At 46.8% G+C, this 13,927-nt stretch overlaps 6 protein-coding genes across 6 annotated transcripts; 3 read left to right on the forward strand and 3 right to left on the reverse strand.

Moving 5' to 3' along the window:
* Positions 1–70: 70 nt before the first annotated feature.
* On the forward strand, positions 71–2,148 carry BDBG_02179 (uncharacterized protein). The gene is made up of 3 exons (XM_002627462.2): positions 71–225; positions 350–932; positions 1,092–2,148. Exons 1-3 carry the CDS (start codon positions 200–202, stop codon positions 1,452–1,454), a joined length of 972 nt encoding a protein of 323 aa, XP_002627508.1. The 5' UTR covers positions 71–199; the 3' UTR covers positions 1,455–2,148.
* Positions 2,149–2,741: 593 nt separating this feature from the next.
* On the reverse strand, positions 2,742–5,205 carry BDBG_02180 (uncharacterized protein). Its single transcript, XM_002627463.2, has 4 exons — positions 4,934–5,205; positions 4,286–4,830; positions 3,347–4,213; positions 2,742–3,273 (listed from the first exon to the last, which is right to left on the reverse strand). Exons 2-3 carry the CDS (start codon positions 4,536–4,538, stop codon positions 3,957–3,959), a joined length of 510 nt encoding a protein of 169 aa, XP_002627509.1. The 5' UTR covers positions 4,539–4,830; positions 4,934–5,205; the 3' UTR covers positions 2,742–3,273; positions 3,347–3,956.
* Positions 5,206–5,435: 230 nt separating this feature from the next.
* On the reverse strand, positions 5,436–5,642 carry BDBG_16500 (uncharacterized protein; the record flags this gene model as incomplete). The annotated part of the gene is made up of 1 exon (XM_031724445.1): positions 5,436–5,642. The coding sequence occupies one exon, from the start codon at positions 5,640–5,642 to the stop codon at positions 5,436–5,438; it is 207 nt and encodes a 68-aa protein (XP_031576921.1).
* Positions 5,643–6,017: 375 nt separating this feature from the next.
* On the reverse strand, positions 6,018–7,867 carry BDBG_02181 (allergenic cerato-platanin Asp F13). The gene has a single exon (XM_031720685.1). The coding sequence runs from the start codon at positions 6,773–6,775 to the stop codon at positions 6,338–6,340; it is 438 nt and encodes a 145-aa protein (XP_031576922.1). The 5' UTR covers positions 6,776–7,867; the 3' UTR covers positions 6,018–6,337.
* Positions 7,868–8,249: 382 nt separating this feature from the next.
* BDBG_02182 (MFS multidrug transporter) lies at positions 8,250–9,998 on the forward strand (the record flags this gene model as incomplete). Its single annotated transcript, XM_002627465.1, has 2 exons — positions 8,250–8,457; positions 8,560–9,998. 2 exons carry the CDS (start codon positions 8,250–8,252, stop codon positions 9,996–9,998), a joined length of 1,647 nt encoding a protein of 548 aa, XP_002627511.1.
* Positions 9,999–11,426: 1,428 nt separating this feature from the next.
* Positions 11,427–13,415, forward strand: BDBG_02183 (uncharacterized protein; the record flags this gene model as incomplete). The annotated part of the gene is made up of 1 exon (XM_002627466.2): positions 11,427–13,415. One exon carries the CDS (start codon positions 11,427–11,429, stop codon positions 13,413–13,415), a length of 1,989 nt encoding a protein of 662 aa, XP_002627512.1.
* Between the last annotated feature and the right edge of the window lie 512 nt (positions 13,416–13,927).

Raw genomic sequence — 13,927 nt, forward strand, 5'->3', positions numbered from 1 at the left:
TCTTAGGAAGGGGGTGGAACGAAGCCTTGGCGCGCCTAAACCTTCACTTTCCGCCTCAAAGCTCCCAGTGGGTTAGTTGACCATCCCATCCACTTACTGGTCCATCGAACATGTTTTTCTAATACCTACTTCTAGAAAGGAAGCATAGTAATTTTTCTACTCTGCATATCGTAGCAATCACTTTATACAAGTACACACAATGTTTGAGTTTCCCGGCGCAAAACGGTATGTCACTCTCAGGCTTTACCCGCCTGTCGGCGATCAAACAGTTGACGCCCTACAACAATCTCCGGCCGCAAATAAAAATACCTGTTATTGCTAACTCTCTCTCTCTCTCTCTCTTTTATAGCGTCCGTCGTGAAGATCTACGGTCCCGTCGCTCCTCCCGTTCGCCATCCCCTCCAGATAGCACCGCAGCCACATACGCCGCAAACGCCCTACGAAACATATTCTCGTCGGTAGAAACATATACTCCCCCTACCCCAAAAGCAACACACCCCGAGCCAGACTTGGAACATATCCAGGATGAAGAGGAGGAGCAGGAGTTCGAGTTCAGACTATTTCACGTCCCACCAGCGCGTGCCGGAAAGTGTGTATCGGAACCCACCCGAGGGGTGAAATCTAGGGATGAAAGCGAAGGTGACCATAACGATGGACCACAGCAAATTGATGTGAAAGATGCTGGGATTCAGAAATTCAGGATCAAATTGCGATCACCTACGCCTACCGCTAATGATGGGGTGGGTGGATTTGTCGTCCCGTTTCGGGGTTGGGAGTATTATTTCTCGGACCCTGAGTGGGCTAAGCGGAAAATGGCGGGGGATAGAATAGAGGCCCGGACTGTCGATTTGGATACACGGCAGAAGCAAATATTTGTTGATGCTGCAGTTAGTGGGGAAACAATACTTGAAGGGGCAAAGAAGTGCGCATGGGTAAGTGCCGAACTATTGACTCTCCACCTCCTCCTTTGGGAGACTTTACGTAGGGAAAAAAACAGAAGGAAAGAAACATAGAAAGCGGATATATAAGGAAATAAAATAACCTTTAAGAAGCTTGTAGATGTTGCTAGCTAATAATACTTCGAAAACTAGCCTGGCTGCCATCTTTCATGGCGAGTCATCCATCTCCAAACAACACCATCCAAAACTAAATCGAAAGTTCCGTCAGACTCTTCACAGACAAAAGGTGTCACGCTTTTAAACCCATTAACCACGAAAGCGCCCAAATCCCGAAAAAAACCCGGCAAGAAGCGACGTATCGTACTGCGCCGTCGTCTTGCTGCCACTCGAACTGCGGAAGCGGCTGAAAGAGAAAAGCGAATGAGGAGAAACCGAGAGAAGAAGATTAAAAAGAGGTTGAAGGAAAAGGAAAAGAAAGCTACCCTCCGTGATGGTAGAGGTGAGCAAGAGGGAAGTGCAGGTCGTGAGATGATGAATAATGATAGAGACGATTAACCGGACAGAACTCAACCGAACGCATGCTGGTGAACCTCTGGCAGGCTGGATAGGCGCGCACAAATGAACGCATATGACCAAAGAAAAGACGGCGTCTGTGACATTGGGAAGGGCAATTCGCCGCGAACGGGAAGCCGGGAGGGAGGTGCTGGAGTTCTGTTTCCCTGAGGTGCATGGAGCAACATATGCCACCGTGTACCCATAATACCTTTGATCTATGCTCGCGAAAATAGTTTCGGCCTAACTCGCTTCTCACAGCGTCAAAAATAAGTACATGTACATAAATAAAAAATAGTGATAAGAGTAGATTAGATGTAAACGTGAGGATGAAAGAGAAAGAAGGGAAGCAAGAAAAGAGGAGGGCAAGATGAAATAAACCAGAACCAGAGACACCTACTTGATGTTGGCGGCTGCTTCCATATTGTAGAAATTTAAATATGGAATATAGGACAGCTTAAGAACATTTCTCCACGCCACTCATGTCACGGAAGCTTCCGATGTCAAAGCGGTAAATTGCGAGAAGTGGGGCATGAGGTAAGAGGCGCGAAAAGGGAAATCTCGTAACATAGTTTCAAAACGCTGTTTTGGACGCTAATGTGGAGGACTTTGATAGAACTACCAGCAATATTAATATACAAGCTGCGACCTCCTCGTCCCATGTCACCAATCGCGGAACTTGCCGCCGCTTGGAACTTTATTTAACTAACTAGTCGTCGATAAGGTTTTTTCACGTGGGAGGTGGCCAGCCCTCCCTAATAATAATAATAATACACATACGCTATACGGAGTAACTACACAGTATGGACTAAATACAATATCTACTACATTCTATTGTTACTCTTCCTCTCAACATCCAGTTTCTTAGTGTAGAGACTTAGAGATGATTAGAATTAGAACTAGAAAAGGCTAGAAAGCGTTAGATTCCTGAGAAATATAAAAAACCAATATTATGAGGAGATAGAGGTGATTGTGCTGGATATGTCTAGTGTAAGTACTTTTAATGGGGGTAACTGCCATGGGTTGGGTCCAAGTTGGAATTGGGTTGGAACCGCGCCGAGCTGTTTTTTTGGCATGAGTTAGTACCACGATCAACTGTATGTATACCCGGAGGAGGACCCACAAGCCGCTCAAACACAATCTTTGGTAATAGTTACAACGTTTTTTCATGGAAGCTGGGTGGAACGCCTAAAATATCTTGCAGAGATTATCTGAAAGATGTATAAAGACATTTCTCACATTTAGCACTTCTCTATTCCGGGAAACAGGCTGATTTACTTGTGGTGTCTAATCGATCTTCATACAGTTTCATTACTACTTAAGTAGATCAGGTATTTGGATATCAATTTCCACCTTAAAATAACTCCGTTTCTCATTCACAAAGAAAGTGACCTATGTACATGTACATGTACAAGTAGATATCTCTCTCCACTGAATCAACACTAGACTTAACCCTGACAAGCATCTGATACGATACGAGAAGAGACAAGGAAACCTTGAAATATTGGAAGGGGCAGTTGGCAGGCAGCACGTGATTTATATCCACAAACACCACTTAGCGTACATACCGCTAAGTAAACAGCAGGGAAACAGATAGGAGAAAAGGGGGAAACTAGTTCGAATATCGCCTTGGGATAATCCTCGGGAGCTACAGGAGTCTATGACCGTATGGATGAGTTGAATGAAAGAAGACCGCGGAATAAACCAGATCTTGCATACATCGCACAAGAACATCACTACAAGGCAACTCAGGATCAAGGCTAGCATTTCATTTCCTACTGAGCAAGGCTAGAATCTCATGGCCATCATTTCCCAATCCTGTCTATAGCGGGTGTTAGCGATGCACCTCAATGTAAAAGTGTCTATCATTACACTTCACTCGGAAGGTTACTTACAAAAGTATAAAAGTATCTTTCACACAACATCAAATGTAAGTATTTATTAATTAATCCCCACCAGGCTCAAAATCACTCTTGCATAGCACGTTGGGGAGAAATTGCTGCCCAAATTCCGAGGCACATTGGGAGTAACCGAAGAGTATGCAAGACAAAAACAGCTGTGTGATATAATTATTTTTGCAAAGTGGCACTGGTGTAACAGGAAAAGAAAATAAGAAAACAAAAAAAGAAAGAAAAATATAGAAAAAAAACGGGTATTATGCAAGCCAGTCGGACGTGGACAAACAAAAAGTACACAGTACACAGAGGCCGAGAGTGCACTACGGGGAATCGTGCTCAGTTGACACAATAAAGAAAAGGAAAATATAGCGCATAATACAAGCGGCAACCAACATAAATCAGTAGGAGTACTGAAATATCCAACGATACAACAAGATATTAATCCACCAATATCCAACCCAGATTTGATATTTTAGTTCATGTCATGTATAAAGGCAAAACAACATTCCATGGTTGCGTTTGTTGCAGCATAATGAGCATAGAAGATGAGTGTGGAAAAATCGTCATGATGTTACTAAGGGTTATTCAGGGGAGAGGAAAAAATTGCTCACGAAGCAGGAGCAGGTGCTGGAGCAGCAGCCGTCTTGACATCTGGAGTCGGTTCGGCTTCCGTTTTCGCTGCTTCTGTGACTTCAGCCGGCTTAATCTCAGCAGACTGGGTTTCAGCGGGTTTCGATTCAGGGGCGGGGGTTGGTTCTGGCGCTGGGTCCGCTGTCTTTGAGACTTCAGCAGTAGCAGCAGTGGGAGTAGCAGCGGTAGCCTCGGGGACCGTTGCAGGAATGGCCGCAGGAGTAGGAGCAACATCTAAACCACAATTAACTATGATTAGCTTTCTGTAATGGTTGCAGAATAATAAATATATGCTGGTGAGCGTACCGTCAGCAGCTGGAGCTGGAGTTGGAGTAGCATCTGTAGCTGCTGGAACTGTTTCCTTCGGTGGCTCAGGGGTAGGGGTGGCGGCCGCAGGGGCATCAACTGCTGCAGACGTGGATTCGCTTGTAGGAGCAGGGTCAGCAGCTGCAGGCGGCTCAGTTATTGCGGGGGGAACCGTTGCGGCAGCGGCTGGGGCAGTTTCTGGGGAGGCATCTGGTGCTGCACCGGGAGTTGGGGCTGGGGGGAGCTGTTGCATCAGTGGCTGGAGTAGTCGCCGGTGCTGTTTCTGGTGCTGCGCCGGGGAGCAGGGAGCTGGGGGGGAGAAGTCGGCAATCTGCTGTAAGTTGTTTCTGGGGGCTGCTGGGTGGGGCGGCCGGAGTAGTCTTCCGATGGTGTAGCCTTCATTGGCTTTGCATCTGGTGCGGGTGCTGTGGTGGTGGCTTCCGGAGTGTCTGCTGAAGGAGCAGCTTGGGCAGTTGACATTCGATTCTTGCGACCCCTGAAGAACTTTTTGAACCCTCTCTTCAGCTGGTCCAGCGCATCTGGAGCTATTTGAGTGTCAGGCTGTAAAATTAAGTTCATACGCAAGGCAGAGCAGATATCTAGAACCCCCAAACAGAAACACAGGCTGTAAATGGTAGTACGACTTACGAACACCAGGCATTATGAAGAGGGTTCAGGAGAGAAGGTCGGGAAGAGTAAGGAAGGAGAGATCAGGAGGGGTGACAATATTAAGAATATGGATCTCGCAAGCCAAACGCAATATTCCACCACCGCTAAACTATAGACCTATTGAGTAGCAGAATGATCGGGAGGAGTAGTGATAGCCGGCAGACGAAGTGCGAAAAGGACAGAATGCGGTGAGGTTGAGGATGGCGTTCGCGCACGAGTCCTAAACCCACGTGATCCGACCGCTAACCAGGAACCGCTAACTATAATTACGATTCCATCACCATATTTCCCTTATTAGACGCCTGCCCATCCATGCATTGCAACCATGTTCCTCTGATCTGCCTGCTTGTTAGCTGACACTGCCATGCGAATGGGCCCACCAACTTGGTTATTGTCGTCTATGGCTCTGGGGTATTGACTGGACATGCGGACATGCCATGGCCTGCTTCAATAATAATAATCACACGACTCGCGCATATATTTATAAGTGTGCAACACCGGTGATTATCGTTACGTGAACAGCATGAAATGCTTCATGGTTTGAAAAGGCCGCAAAATCGGAACCCAAGCCCACGGCCTCATCGCTTGGGGAGCCAAATTCCCACGGTGAGCAATCGCCCCTGACACTAGCACACTTTCTTAGCGACAACCTACCAGGGTCTTGAAACAGCCTACTGAGCGCTTCCATGGCTCAGGAGAATGCAATGTTGATTTTCTACTCTGAGTACCCATCCGTGGTCACGCAGAATCAGCTTTGCCACACACAACTTGAGGGACTCTCAGCATGTTAGAACTCTCATTTGACAAGGGAGCTTTCTGGGAAGGCCTCCGCGTGCCCACTACTTTTCTAAGGCATAGGTTGTCTCCAATCATGGGGCATAAAGCGGATCCACTAGTGGAATTCCTATCATTGCTTGCAGCTCGCTGGGGTCTAAAATATATCCATCTCCCTATGAACTCAGTGGGAGTTGAATCTGCACGCATACTACCAGGAACTTCATTCTTGTCTAGTGTGCGTGTACGCTTAGTGGTGCAGTACATTTGCAAATCGAAGATATGTTTGTCCTAGTAGACCCTGGATCCTCCAGGCTGAGCTGATCCCGCAGCAAACTCCCATCATTTTCATCAAGAACGCGATTCATACTTAACGGATGGCTTAGTACCCATGCCATATCAGGAATGGAGCCATTGGTGGGTGGTCAAGGAAAACCTTTATGAACTTGCCATTAAATATAGAGGGAGGTAGTTACTCCTGCTAAATACATGATTGAAAAACGGCATTATCATTCAAGCGTCAACTAACCACGATGACAGACCCTCCACTTCAGGCTTTGCTTCACCCCCCTAGCTCTGTGCGGTCTCCGACATTCCTACTCACTTTCCTCACATCCCACAATCCCCTGGTGCAGCCTCTGTAACAGACATATCAACCCTTCCCAACTCTGCTGCTCGTCCTCCTGTCAACTCGTCCATGGCTTCCTTCGCTAAATTGAACCCACTCCCAGCATGATCAATTGCAATCACAGGGATCTCCACACCGGTCTCCTCAAACGTCAATTTGTAACATTTTCCGCAGCTGGGACTATTCCAACCCCCAACAGAGAACGCAGCGCCGACTCTGGGGAAGATGGGAAGATCACCCGCGACGCTAAAGCCTTTAGTTACGAGGCCATTGGATCCGTCCGAGCAAGCCGTCGTTAACAAATCCATGTTTGCATTATCATAGACTTCGTCGTATGCGACGGTCATCACTCGCTGAGAGAGTGTCAACTTAGAGAGAGAGAGGAGGAGGGCGGCGGTAGAGAGAAAGGACGATTTCATGGTTGCCGTTGACTGTATATTTGGTTTTGATTTCCGACGGAAATTTGACAGCTCAGTGATCGCGTGCGGTGGTTAAAAAGGTTATTTGCCGGGTGGTTTAATGTGATCACACAGGATTTTAATCAGGAGCGGCTGGGTGATATTTTTTAAATCTAGAAATTATCAAGCATCGGGAAGAAAACAAGTATAATGGAAGGCTACAGAATAGCGACCAGTATGATTTTCTTTGAAGAATGATCAATTCAAGAAATCCTCATGAGAGGCGGTTGTTGATGATATATATATATAGTAGTTTTATGGTCTGATTTATCTTTCAATATTCTATTTGAGACATTTTATCCTGCCCCTCACGGATGTTAAAAAGAATTACAATCCCCGCCAATCTAACTTGAAGCAGCTGCTGATGTAAAGCCGGAGTTGCAGTCCGTGACAGCCCGGCGTGTTTGTTGTTTCTCTTTACGTAGATGATCCATACCTGGACATCCACCCAGCAACAGAAGAAGCTGTTCTAGGACTATGTAGGTGGGCGGGGTTTGACTAGCTAAATACGAAGCGGAAGCAATCAACCAACCAACTTACCCCCCACCAGCCAGTCCAGGGGTTAGGAACATCACCAATCCCTCAATGAACTAGTAGAGTTATTTATATCTCTGTGTGAAAAGCTGGAAAAGTTGGTGGACTCATGTATAAAATTGATAAGATAGCCTGTGGTTTTGAACAAGTTTTCATTCCATCCTGGTCTAGTATATTTGTACTGTAGACCCTTCAAAACTTCAAGCACCAAACAAATCGCTGTGCAGTCAGGCTGCATACCTATCCATGTAATAAGTACTGCAACTTAACTATCTTAGTATCTACCAAGCTAAGTAGTATTTAGATAGCTATACCTGGCTACGTCTACTGCATAAGATATCAAAGCTTCTTACCTTCAGGATTGATTCATGCAAGATTGTAAAACATGCAGGACAAGTTCTACCTTTAGATACAGCAAACTGTTGGGGACGTCAGTTGTCACTAAAGAGACAAGTATGCTAGGACAACAAAGGCATCTTAGACAGGTGTAGTGGGGTTCTTATATGGGACATGCAGAAGGTTTTATGTGGAGGATATAATTTACAGTTTGGAGTGAGGCTGAAATAACGTTTGGGAAATTCCTGCTACCCCAAATAAAGCCATGATGATGTCATAGTTGGGGGATCGGGATCGGCTTCGGGAAGTCATGTGAACTTGACTTCCGAAGGGTTGAACCAATCTTCTTGCTCACTCTTGATTTATTTTTTATTAGCATTATTTTTTTACTAGAGGCCAAGCTGTTAGCACTGCAGATCCGAGATCTTCGGAATGCTGAGAAACTAAACCAATTAGTTTCTTTCCAGCCCCGCGCTTTGGAACAGCCTCGTCAGCTCCTTTGTTTCCCTGAACAGTTGCCAAACAAAACAACGATCAAGCGCCAAATCCCTGGCCCGGGAGAGCCATGTCTGCTGATGCTTCACTCGCTCATTCGGAGAGGACTCCTTTGCTGGGGAACGAGGCGGCAATCGAGAATGGTAGCGGCGATGCTGGCACTCAAGACTCAAACCGCCCTGATGACTCGGACGTCCCATTGGCAGATGAACTTACAACGAAACAGTTGCTCATGGTATTATCCAGCGTCTGGGTTGGGTCGTTCTTCGCTGCACTAGGTATGCTATCGAACACCCGCCTTTGTAACTTGGAGTCTCCTCTTCTCCAGAAGCCAAAATCCAGTAGCACCCCTTTTTGCTAACCACACCCGAGATCCGTAGATGGCACCATCGTCGGCACAATTGCCGCCCCTATATCTTCATCGTTCAATTCGCTCTCCCTTCTGTCGTGGCTCGCAACCGCCTATCTCGCAGCGAACGCAGCATGCCAGCCGCTTAGCGGAAAATTAACCGACATATTCTCCCGGCGCACGGGACTAATAGTCTCGAACATACTCTTTGGCGTCGGGAACCTCATCTGCGGCCTTGCAAAGGATGAATGGGTGATGATATTTGGGCGCACAGTGGCTGGAATGGGCGGCGGCGGTATCACGGCTATCTCCACCTTTATCAGCTCCGACCTTGTACCGCTGCGGAAACGGGGAGTGTGGCAGGGTATTGGGAATCTCTGCTATGGTCTAGGGAGTGCCTTGGGAGGTGTTTTTGGAGGCTGGATGAACGATAACTGGGGTTGGCGCTGGGCATTTCTTATCCAGGTACCCTGTATAGCGCTCGCCACAATCCTGGCTGTGTGGAACGTCAACATTCCCGTGAAAGTGTCGGATAAATCACGGCTAAAGCGAATTGATTTTCTCGGTGCAGGGACGCTCGTTACCGCCCTTGTTCTGCTACTTGTGGCATTGAACTGTGGAGGCAACCAAGTCCCCTGGAATCATCCATTGATTTGGACTACACTCCCGTTATCTGGGGTGTTTCTCGTTTTGTTTATCTACGTGGAAGAGAAGGTTGCTACTGAGCCGGTTATACCTGTTCGGCTCCTTCTAGACCCCACGGTTCTTTCAGCCTGTCTAACCAATTGGTTCTCCACCATGGCAGTCTTTGCTGTCCTGTTTTATGCACCCTTTTACTTCCAGGTCCAAGGATATTCTGCCACGATGGCCGGACTAAGGTTGGCTCCACAGGCTGTAGGCACAGCTATGGGATCCCTGGGTTCGGGGATTCTAATGCGTGTCACTGGCCGTTATCTCTACTTCAACTATGCTGCCACTGGCCTTATTGTTCTATCTTCCGCTTTGATGACCACCTACACCCTCACAACACCTCCATGGCAACCCTTTGTTCACATCTTCATCTTTGGTCTAGGTTATGGCAGCATGCTTACGGTGACGCTGGTTGCGCTGATCGCTGCCGTTGAACACAAGCACCAGGCGGTGGTCACATCGGCCTCGTATGCTTTCCGGAGTACGGGGAGCTCGATAGGTGTCACTACTGCCTCTGCCGTTTTTCAGAACTTGCTCAGATCTGGCCTGTGGTCAAGGTTCGGTGACCGGGAAGACGCAGCGAAGATAATTAAGAAGGTCCGCGACAGTCTTGATGCGATCGATAAAATACCAGCAGACTGGCGTCCCGGTGTGCTGGATGCATATATGGATGCCCTAAAGGGTGTGTTTGGGGCAATGCTGGGACTAGCAGTGCTGGGTGTTCTGGCTTGCGTTTTCATGAAGGAGCACAAACTACATATGAACCTTGCGAGGAAATAAGATGTTAGACGAGCACCTCGAGTGAGATACACTCTGATTTTCTTGTCATTTTCTTGTAATTTTGAGCATGCGCATTTTTCGGAATTTTACATGCTACACCTTAAAGAGGAGAGAATATAATTTATCATATAGTTTCGATTTTTTTTCAATACGCACACAATAATATGTTCAGAACCAAGGCGAATACACTCACAACCTTTTCTATATGGTGGATACTGTATGCTCTATTGCTGCAGCCCTTGAATCAACTATGCGATTCGGGAACTTTCCGTGCCGAACTCTAACTTTGCTTCGATTTCTGACGTCAATTTCATTATCCACGCTTTCTCATGGAAACGAGCGGATCCCAGTGCCTAGCTCACGTATCGAACCGAAGGTAATAATAATAAATAGAAATAAAATAGCAAGAAATATGCAGGACGCTAGTTCAAGATAAACTTCTTGTGGTATTACTATTAGCTAGGAAAGATGGCTGGTTAAAGTGGTGGCAATAGTGGGCGGTGGCCTCCCTTTAGCGCCAGCAGTCGGACCACAATCCATATATATCTATCTCTCTCAAGTCTCGACACAGCTCCTCGTCCTAACTCCCTTGCCATCCCCATCTCCGTATACCTACACCGACGAAGGCTTTGTCGCATTCGACCGGACAATCCATTTTGGAACGTTTATCAGTTGCTAGATTCTCTCATTAACTGTGCACTTGCCGCCCACCCTCTTCATCCTGCAAGATCCGATTTAGATCCCTCCGTTTTAAGCCTATCCTGGCCTTTGAAGACTTGCCTAGAAAGCATCCCAGGTGGGTGGTGGGGGAAACAGAAATATATTTGTCGCTAAGCTGGTATGTTTCCGATCTGCGTTTCCTTCATTTTTATCAACTGTGGTTCAATCTGCTAAACTACATCAAGGTAGGGTAACTTCTACAACCGGACGCTGGCTCCTCCAATACTAGACAGCTAGCTGGCGAACATATAGATAGCCTAGCTCCTTTTGAAACGCAACTTTTCGCTGTTTTATCCGAATTCTTTATCGTTGAAAGCCGAAATTACGGACCACGCGAATCAACTAATCGGATGCTTTGGCGTCCATAGAAGCACCAAATTTGAATTTTGGAACGCAGTGGAAAGAGAAGAAAGGATAGGAGGAAACACAGGATAAAATCCATTATCGTTATTGTGCTTGCCCCTTTCTTGCAGTACGGGGACGACTGTGGCCCATCGAGAAGTGATTGCCGCGGGAATTGCCGTTTGTCTTCGTTAACAGCCCACACAAGCAATGAACTATTGACCTATGGAACCAAAAACTGAAAAGAATTCTGATTACTATTATTACGAAGATATAGCAAGCTAGGGTACGCTAAAAGGGGTTGAGGATTAGAAGAGTGCACAAAAGCTATTACCAGACCGTCTCACAGGCTTGTAAACCCATCACATGGCCGTCGATTTTACGCCGCCACATACCCTCTCTCCTCAAGGCTCTAAGGCCCAAGTGCCTCGCGATAAGGTGACAGCAATTCCGGGCGTGGCACTTGTCAACAGAGGCACTGGCACGGAAATTAGGAGCCATTCACATGTGTATGGAAACAAAAAGGGGACTGTGGTGGGCGAGCATGGGGTGGAATTAGACAGAAACAACTGGTTGTCTGCCTCGAACCTCTCCTGTAACAAGAATCCACGGCAGAATGTCTTAATTTCGACGAATGCTTCGTTTGCAGAAATTGCAATCCCTTTCCTTAAGAAAATCTCGGATGTTGAAATTCGGGTGATATCAGAAGACGTCCTGGACTTTGCCCAGGGTACATGCTATTTAAATACACCAATCTCCGCACAACCTGGTTCGAAGTTGAGTTCACTTCCTTGGCTGGATTCAACAGCAACTGAGCTGATCGAGTGGGCTGATGTGCTAATTGTCAACCCTATTGATGCGGGAACTCTCGGGGCAATGGTTGCAGGCCTCACCACAAGCCTCACATTGACAGTTCTGCGTGGTTGGGATATTACAAAAACGGTGCTACTGGTGCCCAGAATGACCACATCAGAGTGGCAATCCCCGATAACTAAACGGCAGCTTAGTGACCTGGCTACTTTTTGGCCATGGGTAAAAGTACTTCCACCAACTTTATCAAAATTTGAAATTCCTATTGGACTCGTGGAGATTCCCTGGGATGGCTGGACTGCATTTAGGCGCGAAATTGGAAAATGCCTTGCACCCTCGTTTCTTTCCAGCACCATGCAGGAGGACGATAAGTTAGCCAACGATGTTGCCAGCGGGATAGTATCAACACCCCTGGCTATATCAAATAATCTACACGAAAAGAGAGAGCAGGTAACGAATAACGAGACGTATCAGAATGGAATCAACAAAGTTCTCACCAGCGCCATCCGCAAGGAGAAACCCATTCTTCCCCCGGAATTATTGACGATGATTTTCGAGATGCTTGATGATTGGGAAACAGCAATGTCAGTTGGAGTATATGCTAAAATTCCTGTTCCCGAAAAATGGAGACCGTGTATCCCTAGCCCCGGGTCACCTGCTACATTCGAGTATATTGTGCTTCGAGGTTCGATAAAAGAGATTGAACAGCAGCTGTCTGCCATTCCACCCCGCAAACCGCTGTCCAGAATTGTCACCGACCTAATCCTTAAATTTTCTCGCACGGATATCCTCGACACTATCTGCAAATCACGAATGGATCTCTACTTAGCGACGCCTCAGCTCAGAAATCTACCTTTATCGGCATCGTCCAGGTTTGGTAGCACATCCATCCTTACTTGGTGGCAAAATTGCTCTACCCTACCTGCGCTCCCGATAAAAGACTACCTCCCTGAAGCTATCGATGCAGCATCACGTGCAGGCTTCGTTAATGTGCTCGAATGGTGGCGCCAATCCGGCCGCCCATTTCGCTACACCGAGAGGTCCCTTGAGTCAGCTTCCGCGGAAGGTCAGATCGCGATCCTCGATTGGTGGAAAAACGTTTCTAAGAGTGCACCACCTAGCGACCCTATCCCGCTAAAAGTCGGAAAATCCGTACTCCTCGCCGCACAATCTGGACGCACTGATTCACTTGCTTGGTGGGACAAATCTGATATCCCGTTTAGCCATGCTGAATCTGTTACCCGTATCGCCAGCAACCATGGCCACGTTCCTGTGCTGGACTTTTGGCACCGGCGGAAACGAGAGAAGCTCATTTTCGATAATCAAGTTCTTGTTGGCGCGACGAAGAATGGTCATGTCGAAGTGCTTGAGTGGTGGAAACGGAGTGGTTTGCCCGTTGAGTTCAAAACGTGCGATATTGAAGAGGCGCTGGAGGACGCAGTTTCCGGGGCCGAGCAACGTGTACGACGGTGGTGGGCGCGGAATGGGTTGAATTTAGGGGTTGGGACGAACGAGTGGATGATGGTTAAGACGTTAAATTCCTGATGTTGGGTGAATATATTTCTTATTTGGATATTTATCCCCTCTAATCCCATTTATATTTTACTTTTGTAATATATTTCTTGGACCATATTTCGGACTTTCAGTCTCTAGTGAAGGAAGAACATATATCTCCCCGTACAACGACAGCTTTCTCAGGTTCTTCAGCTGTGTTTTATTGGTTTTTTCTTCTTCTTCTTCTTTCTCTTTTTTTTGGGAACTTCTTTCAGATTCTGTTGTCATGGCCTGTCACACATATTCCTCTCTACCTTCCCCAATTTTTGGAGTTGAAAACTGATGACTTTTAGGTTAGCCGCTTTGTGCTTTTTGATGGCGACATACTTGCGCTCTCATCCAGTCATTTTAAGTCCAGCTGGAGAAGTATGTGCGCATTTGCTTTTGGTAACTATCCCCACATCTGTATATAATTTGCTATTGGCTAAAGCTAATAACGATGTTGAATATCATTACCGGCATTGCCTAATATCTGGACTTAAACTACATCTTTTCTTAGCGAG

This window comes from Blastomyces gilchristii (assembly GCF_000003855.2).
Source record: "Blastomyces gilchristii SLH14081 genomic scaffold supercont1.3, whole genome shotgun sequence".
NCBI classification, from domain to species: Eukaryota; Fungi; Ascomycota; class Eurotiomycetes; order Onygenales; family Ajellomycetaceae; genus Blastomyces; species Blastomyces gilchristii.